This window comes from Brachyhypopomus gauderio, chromosome 6 (genome assembly GCF_052324685.1).
Source record: "Brachyhypopomus gauderio isolate BG-103 chromosome 6, BGAUD_0.2, whole genome shotgun sequence".
Lineage (NCBI taxonomy): Eukaryota > Metazoa > Chordata > Actinopteri > Gymnotiformes > Hypopomidae > Brachyhypopomus > Brachyhypopomus gauderio.
Window position 1 is genome coordinate 21433277 of NC_135216.1, and position 14583 is coordinate 21447859.

Here is a 14583-nt window from a genome sequence, read left to right on the forward strand (position 1 = left end):
TCACAAAACCAGTATGGGAAACAATAACCTCCTTCGTGTATGCTGCTATGCTCGTTTGTTTAATCTACAAACACAACCTTTTTGAATAAGGAACCAACTTCAGCCGCCGAATAAGGAGCTGCGAATAAGTAACCAAACGAATCGAAAGCTGCGAATAAGTAACCAATTTCAGCGTCGTCCGTGGCTCTACCTCTTGTGCCGTATAGGCTTTCTACAAGTTGGTGGTGGCGTACCTCTCTACCACTGGTGGTGGCGTACTCCACGCTCTTGTCACAGGTGCATGAATGATTCTTTCGTTTCACACGGAGCACTCCCAGGTGGCGAGAACAGGCGGGTTCGACTTGGTGTGAGTCTGGGTGTGTCTTCCAACGCTCATCCAAATTGTCTGAGCGAACGAACGTAGGTTACATTCTCGTCTGTGGCTCGAGACGGACATACGGATCGGGATGGATTTTTACAAATGTACCTTGCTTTTGCTCACTCTAACAACGTGTGGTAAGTACCTATTCATAATTCCAAAAGTAAATGTAACTAGTAAGTAAATTTAAATGTTTAAATTTTTAAGAAGCTGTAGCATTTGTTCAACTTAACTGATATGTAATTATTAAATGTAGCAGTTATTGAACGTTTTTGTTTGAAAGTTTTAGTAAAACAATTAAACTGGGATTAATGCATATGTCGTGTAAATGCGTTGAATTTTGGTTTGGCAAATTCATCAAAATCAACTGTTTGTCTTTTAAGTAAAATGATTTCCTTAGACTACGACCAAATAATGAATACTATGATTTGTGCACCTGATTCTTGCGTCTTCCTTCGGCAGGATGCTACTCACAAGAACTACTTCTCCAACCGACAACCAGTGGCATAATCGGCAGAAATGTCACATTCTTGACATTGCTTCCTGCATTGACATCAGACGTAGAGTCGGTATCGTGGACTTTCAAATCTCAAACCCAGCCTCAGCCTGTGTACACGAGACTAAATGACAAAGAAAAAGTAGGCAACGGTTACGTCGGCCGCATTGTTTGCAACAAGACAACCTTTGCGCTTCAGCTGGGACCCCTGACGTCGCAGGACGCTGGAACATATTCCCTTAACATAATAACCTCTGATATGGTCACATATACGGGCGAGACTATACTCGAGGTGCTAGGTATGTAAACCAAACTGATTTCATAGAAACAACACTGTTGATTATATAATTATATTATATAGATTCATTATTGTGATTATAAACTATGTAAACGTATTTTACTATATTTGCATCCCTTCGCCTTGCCGTCCTGAAATAAGCGTCGGTTAAGCGTTTGATGAAACGGTCAAGGTTCTCTTAAGTATTGTAAGTGTGTGGCACTGACTAGCACATCACACTGTTGCTTGTGTAGGTAACTGTCACCAGTTTTCCCTGAACGCCTAGAGAGTCCTGTGCACTAAGCTACCACTTTTTACTCTGTAGGCAGTTTTGGAAACTTGCGACTTCAGTTATAGAATAATAAGACAAATATCTGACAAAAATGCTGATTAGCACCATAAAGCAAAACTGAGTAGAAAATTTTAGGGCGTGGCTGTTTTACGGGGGAGAGGAAAAGGGGAGGCACAACTCATGATGGCTTTACCTGATCAATCACTGTGTAAAGTGACTGGAGTTGATAACAAAGTCAGGTTTAGACCAAAATGCCTTTTTTAACCCTGTATGGTATTGCACCTGTAAATACTGTAGTGAATTCTGAGATAATTTTTTGGTTCAGGTTCTCTCTCTCTCTCGCTCTCTCTCTCTCTCTCTCTCTCTCTCTCTCTCTCTCTCGCTCTCTCTCTCTCTCTCTCCACACACATCTCATATTTATTTGTCTCTTGAAGTGTGGAAAAATGTTTCCAAATCTATGTAGGTCAGGGTCAGTGTATTTACGTAAGGCAACAGCTATAGGGCAGGTCCTAAAAGGACACCTGCACTTAAGACAGAATGTGATGTGTGTGTGATGTAAATTCCTGACTAGAAACATGGCAACCTGAGAGGAAGCTGTGCAGCTTTTTGGCACCTACTTTTTTTGCTAGAGTGAATTTGCATCTTGCCAGCCCAGAATAAACACTCTGGCAGACAGGTTTGTGTTCTGCGCCTCTATTCCTCTGTTCCTCTATTCCTTTGTACCACTCACTCCTCCCCTGCAATGTAACCTGCTGCTTCTCCTACAGATGCTGTAACAGACGTGAAGATCGTCCCCAACCTTCCAGAAGCTGTGGAGGTCAACAGCACCGTGGTCCTAAACTGCATGTCCAAGGGCTCCTTGCTCTCCTACACGTGGCTGAATGGTTCTGCCCCCATGGTGGTGGACGGGCAGCACATCACGATTAACGGGAGCCAGCTGATCATCAAAAGTATCGTCCGAGGCGAATTGAGCGGACCCATATACTGCACCGCCAAGAACAAGCTTCAGTCAGCCACAAGCCCTGCCTTCAACCTCACCGTCAACTGTGAGTATCTGGAGATAGGCACAGGTTGCACAAATGGACACACCCGCATGCCGAATCATCGTGCGTGCACACTAACCGGCAGCACTAGCTGGAGGGTAGGCTCGGTGGTTTACAGAAAGCTTTTCATTTAGTAATTGTTTATATTATGCTACTTTCAGAACCCACAAAAACTGCAAGCCTAGTTGAGGTGAGATATAAACAATAAAGTAAGTGCACTTTGGTAGCTCTTGATGGCATTTGCATTATACATGAGCACCATAATGACATTATACCATTATGCACATACACAGACCTATTTGGTTTATTGCTCTCCTACACGTGGGATCTGGACCCATACAACTGTAAAGCTGCTTTGTGACAACGTGTGTTGTAGGAAGCGCTATATAAATAAATTTGACTTGACTTTATTATCAGCAGCCATCTTGCCCACATTCTGACAATAATCTTTCCTCAGAAGGAGCCTTTTCATTTTGAAATGAACCCTTATCAGTGTCATGAAACTACTACCTATGGTATGCAGCCTAAACTGAATTTAGGCCAATGTTACCTTCATTTTCCATTTAGCTTTGTGCAAAAGGCAACATTTCACTCGTTGTTTTGAGACAGGCACGTTTGAGTGCGGCCTTTAGACAATGTCGCTCTTCTTTTTTATATACCACTAAACCCATAGCCTCAATACTGTTGACATGAATAGTAATAAGATTTTCATTTGCGTATGTGCAAATTGGCCAGCTGTGGTCTCAGCTCTTACAGGTGGTGTGACCTACACCATGGTAAACACCATGGGATTGGAACCAAGACCATGACTTCTACAGACAGGTTTCAGTGCAGCTGAGTGGAAATATTCTCAGATAAGACCATGCTGGCCAATGTTGTGCAGTTCATCTGGTTGGGTGCATCTAGCAGAAGTGTGTGTGCTTGTAACTGAATAAAAAATAATGTGCCAGTGTAAATTTGACTGCAGTCTGCACAGCTGTAGTTTAAACCTGAGTCACTGCGCAGAGTTTATTGGGTGCACCACCCACCTGTGCAGTGGTGTGTGTTGTATAAACTAAGCTACCACAATTCTTGTCAGAGGTGCTACGTTGGTATAACAGTTGCTGCTCTTGTAGTTCTTAGGACTAGATAGAAACAGTCCTATGATCTTTTCTAAAGGACATTGCATTAAAGATTTACATACATTTGATATATGATTTTTTAAATCTGAATTCTTAAGACCGATACTTTTGAGTTAACAGTACCAGAGTATACACAGGCCTTTATAAATCTCTACTTTAGCAATGCTGTGAATAGTACTTTGTAGGTTTTGTGGTTTGGGCGTGGCATGCATGGACCTGAAGGTATAGTCCAGGTACAGTAAATTAGCCAAGCTTGATTCATACTGTCAAAGGTAAATATGTGTTTCAGCTGTCAACCAGTGAAGTCTTACACTTCTGAAATTTACCAACATCACACGTGGCATTAGAGGAGTCACCAGGGAGGACATCCTGCCTCAACAGTAGATTCTGCCCAATCCACAGATTTAAGTCTGTGGAGAGGGCCACACTGAGTGGTCCCCTTTTGAAATTTAAAATGTAATGTAAATGTAAAATGATAAATTTGAAAGTGTAATCCCGCCACCTTTAATGCTCCAATTGACCAGATGGCCCAGAGAGCGTTGCTATGACGAGAGTACCAGCAGACGCAATCCTGAAGAAAGGTTCCAACCTGACCCTCTCGTGCTCGGCTCAGTCTAGCCCTGCTGCCGATCTCTTTTGGTATCTGAATGGACTTCAGCTGCCCGCGAAGGGTAGCACAGTCGTCCTGTCCAGCCTCACGGAGGACCAGGGTGGCAACTACACCTGCGTGGCCTTCAACAGCAAGACCATGCGCTACACGGCATCCCAGGTCTCCACAGTCACCGTCCTAGGTAAGTTTTGTCTGTCCTCAGGTTGTTTGTTTGATTACTGTGTGGCCAATTTTCCTGTTAACTTCTTTTGAACTAATTAAAACAATTAGCGATTTGGCCAAAACTAACAATCAGTTGTTGTGTTGTATAGGTAATTGTGGATGCCCAGAAATAGCCCTGAGTGTATGTTTTCTAAGAGTACAGACTAGGAGTCCTGTGCAAAACTCATTGCTTATAATTTCCGGCTACACCAAAAATCTTATACTCTGATAAAGGATGTACAGTCTTTTATCTATTAAAGCATAGCTCCTGTGGTTAAGGTTGATGCTATTGAATATGTTATACAAAAAACCTTATGCTGTCTTTCCTACTGTGTCTGTGTTGACTTGTTTACCTGTTGATGAAGTTATAGTTGGTTGGTAGTAAGAAATTTAATATATTTGAATTTTACCAGACAGTTTAAAAATGCAAATTGGGAAGTTGGCAATCAATGTCTTGATAAGATAAAACTATAAAACTATCACCTATCTACCCTGTTATAGTTTTGATTTTTGTCTCATGTAGCTCACCTGGTAGAGCGAGTAGAGCAGGGAGCTAGGGGGGCGTGTGTCTCACCCTGTCATAGTGCTGCAATTCATTTGACAACCGGCGCAGGCTTTCAATGTTGCTAAGGTTATTGAAAATTTTTTTTAAGCCTCCTTTCACTTTCCTGTCACATAAGAGAAACCAGTGCTCCCTCAACATAGATTTGCTCAGAATTAAATATTTGTTCTGCACTTCAGTTTTTATGGCAGTGTTTGAGGGGGGAATGAGTGAGCTCAAGTCTTGCTTCTGTCCAAACCCACCCTGGACATGGTACGTGGAGTAGAGTCTTTGAGTCAGGGGTAGTGGACTTGGTGAAAGCACTGTACTTGCTGAATGGAATGGGTTTGGCCAGGAGCAGTCATGGAGGTGTGTGGGGAAGGACAAGATTGAGCAATGTGTGAGTAGTTCCGAGGAGCTATATCATAGTGTCAGTCACTACAGAGTATGGAGAGTTGTTTGCTTAAGTGGACTATGATGTTGGTGGTAAGGTGTTTGGTTTCAGTAGGATGTCGGGTGTGGGAAGAGAAAGTCTAAAATGATCTGACCACTAACTTTCTTTATGAGTCGGTTCGAAACAGAGTTTCATAAATAATTACAATGAGACTGTGCGATACAAGATTTTAATGTTGAAAGTTTGTTTAATACCTTACAAGTACATGACAGAAACCTGTTCCTCTAGTCTGTAGACTGGTTGCTATGTCAACGTCTCAACTTGACTGTTTACTCTTTGCAAATTTCAAGCTTTATATGGTAGTGTGTCTCCCCGGAGGTATTTTAGTGTGAAACGACCTATGCCTTAAGGGAGAGCACCACACAAACATATACACAGACACATACACCCAGACACTGAAAGATGATGTAAGAAAATGTTTTAAAAGCAACGGGGGCAGTCTTGACAGAAAAGCAACCAAGCTGATGTCATGAAGAATTTGTAGGAAATATTGCATTCAAGGAAAGTTTCAACGTCTTTACTGTCAATGAAGCTGAAGGCATGTCGTGACTGTGAACACCCTCCCACAGTCCCTATGTGACGCCTTCAGAGTTTCAACACAAATTCCTATACATTTGCTGTCATGAAATGTTACTGGTAGTACAATATAGCAGGTGGAGTTGAGGAGTAGCACCACCTGCATAGGCATTCGGGGAATGTTGCACAATAGGTGCTGCTCCGTCCACCCTGATTCATCCCACTATAAGCGGGAGGGGAGGAACCCGCACAAACACACTAGTTGATGACTAAACCCTGCCAGAGCGCTCCGCGCCGTGTTGATGAGGAAGGGTTGGAAGCACGCGTGGTGAAACCAGGTCATTGTCCTGCAGGGAACCGCCATGTTCTCCATGGCTCTTGATGATGGCATGTCATTTGGGCACTGTGTCAACTCACCTGCTCGCTTACATACTTGGTCAGGCGTAATCTGGCACACTGATCGGCATAGCACAAAGATTACAGATAAAAGCTTGAGTGTTACATTCTCTCTCTACCAGTTCTATTAATGTCCCAGTCATTTTCTTTTATTTGAGCAATCGATCTCATATTTAATTTGTACTTGAGTTCAGTTCAATACTGTCCCAGACCTGCCTGATGGCATGGTTTCCCTCTGGTTTCCTCTGGACGCGTATAGAGGCCATCTCTGGGACGAACATCACCGGACCAGTTTCCAAGCTCATCGCTGGCAACAGCACAGCCAACCTGACGTGCAGGGCACAGGCCGGAAAGGCGGACGGTGTGGTGTGGCTGAAGGACGGCAGGCCCCTGGAGACCAACAGCCACGTGCTCCTCAATGGCGACAAGAGCATGCTCAGCTTCCTCACCGTGCTGAAGGAGGACGCGGGCGAATACCGCTGCCAGCTCACAAATAAAGTGAACACAGACATCAGCAACTTCGTGATGGTCATCAACTGTGAGTGTTGTTTGTTCTGAGTTGGAGAAGAGGGGGATTTAAGAACGCTGATTTAGCCAGATTCAGAACCAGAACGGTATACAGTAAAAGGGTGGACAACAGACCTTCCTACTTAGCTGCCCTCACTTTGAGTGCAAAATATTAATTTACTGAGAAATGCTGCTTTATGAAACACATCTTAGGTTTCCAAGATACTGGTGCAAGTGCCCTTTGTCCAGAATTAATTATTTGTGCTCCAGCACGTTTGTGATGTAGCTCTGTGAATATGAATATTGGATTGTTTTTTTCTGTTTAGTTCTGGCTCTCTTTCTCTTGCCATGACGCATGTTTGTTCACATCAGGCCTCTCTTGAAACCCATCAGTTGTATCTGTTAACGCAAATTCTGCTCTCACGTGTGATGTCAGATGGGCCAGAGAACGTGCATATCAAAGGGGAGAAGCAGGTAGAGGTTGTCGATAAACTGGTGATGAAGTGCTTGGCTGCGTCTGAGCCAACGCCCATCTTCGTCTGGAAGCTGAACGGCACGCTCCTGAACACAAACACGGATGAGTACATGATCGACAAACCTGACTACAGGAACAGCGGCAACTACACCTGCGAAGCTTACAACCCCGTCACTGGACTCAACCAGTCTGCCACTCACAATCTTCTAGTGAGAGGTAAGGCTAATAAACAGATTGATGCAGTACAACAGATTAGCGCTCTCGCTAATGCTGTGTGTTGCTTTACATACTGTATAAACATAGGCTGTTATAGTATAAGCACATAAATATGTGTGAGTTTTTCAGGTTGGTTTTTTGCCCATGTATGTGTGGGATATATGGCTTATTTCTGCATATATCTGCAGGTGGGGTGTAGAGTAATGTGCTAAATCTTTGTCACGCTTGGCAGGAAAGGGGGAACTGCATGACCAGCTGTCAGACGGCGCCATAGCTGCAATTGTCATAACTGTTATCGTCATATTGGCTGTCATCGTTGGCATCATCATCCACAAGAAGCGGAAGGTGGCAGAGTGAGTTTGCCCGCTCGCCTTCCAGGCCCCTCTTCCTGCTCGGAGAGCGGCTGCCAGCTCCTCTCCTCCTCCCCCCACACTGAGGGAGTGGGTTTACAGGGCTTCTTTCTCCTCCATACCTCCACTCTGTCATTCCTGTCGTTTCCCACCACCGTAGAGCACATTAACCGTGTCATTAGGGAGTCAAGCCTGTTGGAATGTACATGCGCAATCCTTCCGCTCCTCCGGCCACGAATCACTTCTCACGCACTGACAGATACATTGTGGTCAAAGGGTTTATGGATGAACTGTCCTGATCCCAGGGAATGGGAAACACTTCACTGCTATGTCCTCTGTGCAGATGATTATCTGGTCCAGTAGCCTGCAGGAAGCATTTTCCATGTGCATGAAATAAAACGAGAATGCGATGCAGTTCAGTACATCCTGGGGATGCCATGTTGTAACAAGCAGAATCATATTTGTGCCCATATTTCCCAATATCAGTGGGGAAAAAGACAGCAATTTCTCACCACTATCTAGCCTCGGTGCACTTTAGAATTGGTGACCTTTTTGTGAGGTAAATTTGTTCTCTAAGGTAGGCTTGTCTTCCCTTGGTGTAAAATGAATTTGTCATGGTTTTGTTGTTGTTATTTTTTTTAAGTCCTAGATCATAAATTACTCAAATGTTTTATCAGTGAAGTATGAGGGAACTGAGTACAAAGTAGTTTGGTCAGCTTGTAGTTTCATTGTTGCAATTGCCAGCTGGACACCAGCAAAGCACGGTTTCAGTACCAGCTCTGGTTAAGACTACAATGGATGTTATGTGAATCGAAGCCTGTACACTTCTGCACTTCACACAAATCTAAGAATGAAAGAGTCTGTAGCTCTGTTTTCTTTGGTGGTGAGGTGATACTATTGGTTACTTCCCAATCAAGCAACATGATATGTGTTCTCACAAACTTAAACTTCAAGCTCATTTAAATGATTAACCATGAGGCATGTAATTCAGCAACCCTTGAAAATTACTCTCAGTAACAACATTGAAACCATCATGAAAGGTGTGTAGTTACAATAGTGTAAGGAGCGAGTGCCTGGACGCCTCTCCAGGCGTCTCTTGAGACGGAAGAGGCTGACTGGCGTTACTTGTCTTTCCCGCATGGCTAATTTTCACCTTGTTTCCTCACCCTTCGTAATTTGATTCTTGAGTGGGAGAGGCTTATGGATCCTTGGTCTGTCTCTCCCTCCTCCTTCTCCTGCCCCTCCCCCCACCCCTACCATGTCTTTTCACTGAATTGAACCACCCATGTGCAGGCACATTGATGGAGTGTTGGGCTCTGGGTGTTGTGTGCCTGTAAGCTCTCTGCAAGCTGGCTTTGCCAGCACTGTAACCTCTTCAGGCTGTGGCCCCCTCAGCCCAGAACCCTACTCAGCTGTGGCCCCCTGATCCCAGAACCCTACTCAGCTGTGGCCCCCTGATCCCAGAACCCTACTCAGCTGTGGCCCCCTGATCCCAGAACCCTACTCAGCTGTGGCCCCCTGATCCCAGAACCCTACTCAGCTGTGGCCCCCTGATCCCAGAACCCTACTCAGCTGTGGCCCCCTGATCCCAGAACCCTACTCAGCTGTGGCCCCCTGATCCCAGAACCCTACTCAGCTGTGGCCCCCTGATCCCAGAACGCTGCCCAGCTGTGGCCCCCTGATCCCAGAACCCTACTCAGCTGTGGCCCCCTGATCCCAGAACCCTACTCAGCTGTGGCCCCCTGATCCCAGAACGCTGCTCAGCTGTGGCCCCCTGATCCCAGAATGCTGCTCAGCTGTGCCACCTGATCCCAGAACGCTGCCCAGCTGTGGCCCCCTGATCCCAGAACGCTGCTCAGCTGTGGCCCCCTGATCCCAGAACGCTGCTCAGCTGTGGCCCCCTGATCCCAGAACGCTGCCCAGCTGTGGCCCCCTGATCCCAGAACGCTGCCCAGCTGTGCCACCTGCCTAACCAGGCAGCAGTGCTGAACACTCAGGGCAGAGTGCAGCAGCTATTGCGTCGTACCATAGAGGAAGAGAAAGAAGCCTGTGTGCAGTCTGGGAGTCAACAGTTTACCTCCTGCCTTAGCCAGAGTGTACTTACAGGTCAATCATTAACAGCTGCTCTTTGGTATTTATTGGAAATGTAGGAGATTAATTATTTGTTATTAAACTTGAGTTTTATTAACGGTTAATAAGTCTTTTAAGTATAGACACCCTGTTGGTTGCTAAAACCCATGTCATTAATGATGCTGCAGTAGATATTGCTAGATATTAATTCTGATATTACAGTATCAAGGGCTGGTGAGTGTTTTGTGGGCTTGAAGCATGAAGGGAAAGGACAACGATGCAACCTTTCCAATATGCAAAAATATTCACGCTGGCCGATCTGTTGAACAGATATTGTAGATTTGTTTACTTGATAGCAAGCCAGCATAACATGCACTTCTCTTTGAACTGTCAACACAGACACACACTCATCATCACTATCCGGATACTCACAGTAACTTGCTTGCCCATGCTGTGTCATGAAATTATGAACCGGCAGTCAAATAAAAATGCTACTGATGGAATTGCAACGATCTTGTTTGGATCATCCATCTGTGGATATTTGATATGTTTTAACATTGAAATACAGATATTGGAGGATATGATATATACTGAATGGAAAAGTAGGTGAAATTAGGTCACTGAGATGGCTCTCTCTCTCTCTCTCTCTCTCTCTCTCTCTCTCTCTCTCTCTCTCTCTCTCTCTCTCTCTCTCTCTCTCTCCCTTTCTCTCTCTCTCTCCCTCTCTCTCTCTCTCTCTCTCTCTCTCTCTCTCTCTCTCTCTCTCTCTGCGGACTGTGTGCCTGAAGGAGCATCTGCCACGCTGCATTCCGTTGGTTTCGCCACTAACTGCGCAGTTCAGTGTTCCAGCTCTGTGGCCTCATCCCTCTGCTCTGCCGGGTCCCACCCTTTGCATGGCTTCCATGCGTCCTGAACGTCCCGCTTGGCTCTTGCTCCCAAGCGCTTTCTCATGCCTTGAGCCCTGGCCCACCTTCTGTCCATGGCCAGGTTCTTTCTTACATCCCACGCCATTATAGCCTCAGGACTGCGCTCCTATTGGCCGACAGAGTTAGTCAGGAGCACCTTTAAGGGTCAAAGGATTTTGACTCTAAATTGAATGCTTGAATAGAATTTAAAAGGAGTTTGTTGATTTGAAAGAGGTTTCTATACAGGCAAATTGCTGTATGGTCTTGCATGGTGTGGGGTGGCAGGGGAGGCAATTACTACAGCGCAAAAAGCAGGAAAATGTTTTTGCTTCTTTTTACCATTGACAGCAGAAAAAGGAGGGAATCTGAAGTGAGGAGTGTGGGGGATGGAATGGTGTCAAAATACAGTTGGAATGTTAGTCATGTCCACACAAGTCTACAATCTTTCTGTCGTTTCTCTTTCCTTCTCTCTCATTTTTAGCTGTGAAGTTTTAATTCAGTTTCCCATCTATCTTATCTCTGTTTTAATTCAGTTTCCCATCTATCTTATCTCTGTTTTCTAAAGTTATCTGTTGTGTCTGTCTGACAATCACATTCAGGGATTAAGCCTGTTACATCTTAAACTATACCTTTCTGTACTTTCTGTACCGCCGCACTGTGAGAGGGCCAGAGAACACATTGTAAAATAGCAAAACACTTCTGATTCTTCTGCTTAAGTTTGCTTTAAATTATGAAGTTTAATTTGCTGCTTGTTGTTTTTCCCCCCAGTATTCCATCACCATATTAGAGAGAAATGTCGGGGAAGTGATCCGGTGAGTCCTCCTTTGTTGACATACAACTAAACCAAGTTATTTGTGTTTCTGCCTTAGGCCATGGCAACATGTAACACTATCTTTTGTTGTAAGAGAACAACTAGCTTGTTTGCTTACATTTTTTCTTCCTAAGATATTTTGCTGAGTGTAATGTATGGTTTACTGACTTCTACACTGCTTCCCTTGAAAGGACTATTCCATTATGCTCTATTTGCTGACTTAAGTCAAGGGTGTAGGCACCCAACCATCTGGGTTAGCTGGTAGCTTGGCTGATAGCCTTAATGTGTATACTTGCCTCAACTTCTCTGAATGAATAAGCAAGGTGTTATTGTACTCTGCTCTAACCAGTGGCAAGCTAAAGAGGTTTTCTCAGACTTGCGAAGGGCGTGGCAGAGTTGTGCTTACTGCTAAGAAACAAACTAGCTCTGTTGTCTCTTGAAGAAAAGAATTTAGTCTTCAAGAACAGGGAACATTCAGAAGTGGACCTTGAAAATATTCAGTTAGACAGGTTGTTTTTTTTTTTTTTACTTAGTCACTCTGGCATGTCAATAGCAATGTCCTGAAAAGGTGTAATGTGTGACAGAGGTGTCATGAAACTTAGTCTGACACTAATGGCTCAAATGATAGGGTACACTGTGGCAGCAAATCACTGTCATTTATCCTACATGTATGAGCAACTACATATTTGCCAGATGGAGTGTTATAGTGGGGTGTAATGTGGAATGTGTGGTAAAACATATTTTCTTGCCATAGTTCCGAACAAAATGCCATTTTATGCCAGAACATAGTCATTGTTGTGCTCCACATTTTTAGATGTTTTCTTTTTTTTCTTAGATGTTCTTTGATTTATACAAAAGCTGCCATTTATTAATAGAAGGGTTTTCTTTGTTGTTCTCAGACTACACCTCTTCAGCCGTACTCTTCGACCTCAACAAATGTTCCACCTGGGCAGCCGGAAGAACTGTCCTCAGGAGCAGAGAACACCTTCAGGGCTGGCCCTCGTTCTCATGCAAGATTCCCACTTTTCCACCTTTCCAACCTTCCCTAAGATTTCATTCCAATAAGCATATCTGTTCCATAGCCCTAATTCACCTCTCAAAAGAATCAGGAAAGAGGCCACAGTCGACCCCACTCTGAAGACATGGAGAGGAAAGGTGAGTGCCGGTCAGGAGTTGTTAGCAGATACTACCAAAGCATCCCCCGCGCTCTCCCCACACACACACCTGGGGTTTGATCCCTTTGTCCTTTACCTTAGACCTTAGGCTGAAGAGGACTGTTTGTTTTATTCCTAAAGAAATTCGATAACCCATTCGTCACTCCATCATGCTCACCCTGACCCCAACCCCCCTCAGTGCCTCTTCATCAATCCAACCCTCAGACCCCCACAAGCCTCGGAGTGTCACAGTGTAGCGTCACAGAGCTGACTCTAAAACATCACCACTCGTTCAGAATCGGCTTCAGCAATTTGCCCCACAACTCCCGAAAAGTCAAAGTATGCACTGCCGTGTCAAAGGATTCCAAAGCTGTGGACAATGAAGAGTTGCCAAAGACAGCCTGAAGTTGCCACTGTTGAAGTTGTCCAAAGGCTTTATTTACCTTGAAGTTCCCAGGAAGGTCTCACTGACACCCTTGAGTTAGTAACCAGCCAAACTCAAGACTTGTTTGCCTTTTTATTTTAGCTTTCCCCCCCTATATTTCCATCCTACTCACAAGCTCTTTTGGCGGGCTGCTGGTGATGTCAAAGGGCAGGCCTCAACCTGTTTGGAACGTACCAAAGGGGAAAATAAAGGGAAACGGACGAGACATTTTTGTGGGCTGTGGCATTCCATAATTTTGCAGGGGTGCTGTTGTGTCAGCTCATGGGCTTTGGCTGCAAAGATCTGTTGTGCTACAGTGACAATGTTAAATGTTTGTTTGTATGTTTGTTTGTGTTTTTGTTTTGTTTTGTTTACAGTGTGAACTTCACCTGAGCTGTCAGATTTTAAACTGAATCCACTGAGTATTTTCGGTTATTGCAATTAATTTTTTGTTTATGATACAATAGTAAATGTGTATGTTTTTCCTGTCCAAAGATCTGTTTTCTGTTGTGCTTTTATGAAACCTCAAATGAATGTAGAGGTAAGACATTTTGATGATTAGCGGTAGTGTGTTTGTGTGTGGGTATGGGTGTGTCTGTGTGTTTGTCTGTGTATGTCTCTGTTTTAGGGAGGGGGGGGGGGGGTTGTTTTTCAGTATACATGTCCTAGCGCACACACACACAAAACACACTCCTAAACATACTCTGCTCTGACAAACATTTTTCACATATTGTTACAAAACAAAGTGCATAATTCAAGGTGATGTGAGTCCTTCCGTCATGACACATGTTGCAGTACTGGCATCTTACCATGATTTTACACATCAGGAGCACATTTTGTTGGGCCTATTCTGGGAATTATATATTTCATTTGACCTCCTTGTCAGATCATGTCAGAGAAGGTAAATAGAATTTTAGAATTGAATGTTTTGAATTGAAATTGAATTGAATTGAATTTCGTTTTAGTTTGAAAATTGAAAGTTGCAAAAACAGGAAAATAATCTTTTTTTAATGGTATTGAAAATACTGTATATTAAAGGATGAATAAATTAATGATACATTTTATTTATACATAATGTTTTATTTTGAGTGTCACATTTTCAAGTGCCTCTAGGGTTTATACAGTTTGATAAGGGATCTTTAATCAAATTGTTCACCTGAAATAGTGTTTTTTTTTCATATTTGTATAGCATATATTATAAAATGTAGTCATTTTTTAAAGAAAAGGAACATACACACACATTGGTGATTTGCAATATTTAGTTCATTTTATACATACATATGACAAGACAGCAGCATCTGATTTGGGGATACATTGCTTTCCTCACTTTTATATTTAGCTGGAAATATTCTCAGGTTCTTTCCAA

The 14583-nt window shown here is 43.7% G+C and overlaps 1 protein-coding gene across 1 annotated transcript; it reads left to right on the forward strand.

Moving 5' to 3' along the window:
• The first annotated feature begins 251 nt into the window (after positions 1-251).
• LOC143517276 (cell adhesion molecule CEACAM5) lies at positions 252-14281 on the forward strand. The gene is made up of 9 exons (XM_077009599.1): positions 252-495; positions 821-1153; positions 2191-2469; positions 4112-4378; positions 6565-6843; positions 7249-7503; positions 7736-7856; positions 11597-11640; positions 12539-14281. The coding sequence occupies exons 1-8, from the start codon at positions 447-449 to the stop codon at positions 11613-11615; spliced, it is 1602 nt and encodes a 533-aa protein (XP_076865714.1). The 5' UTR covers positions 252-446; the 3' UTR covers positions 11616-11640; positions 12539-14281.
• The last annotated feature ends 302 nt before the right edge of the window (positions 14282-14583 follow it).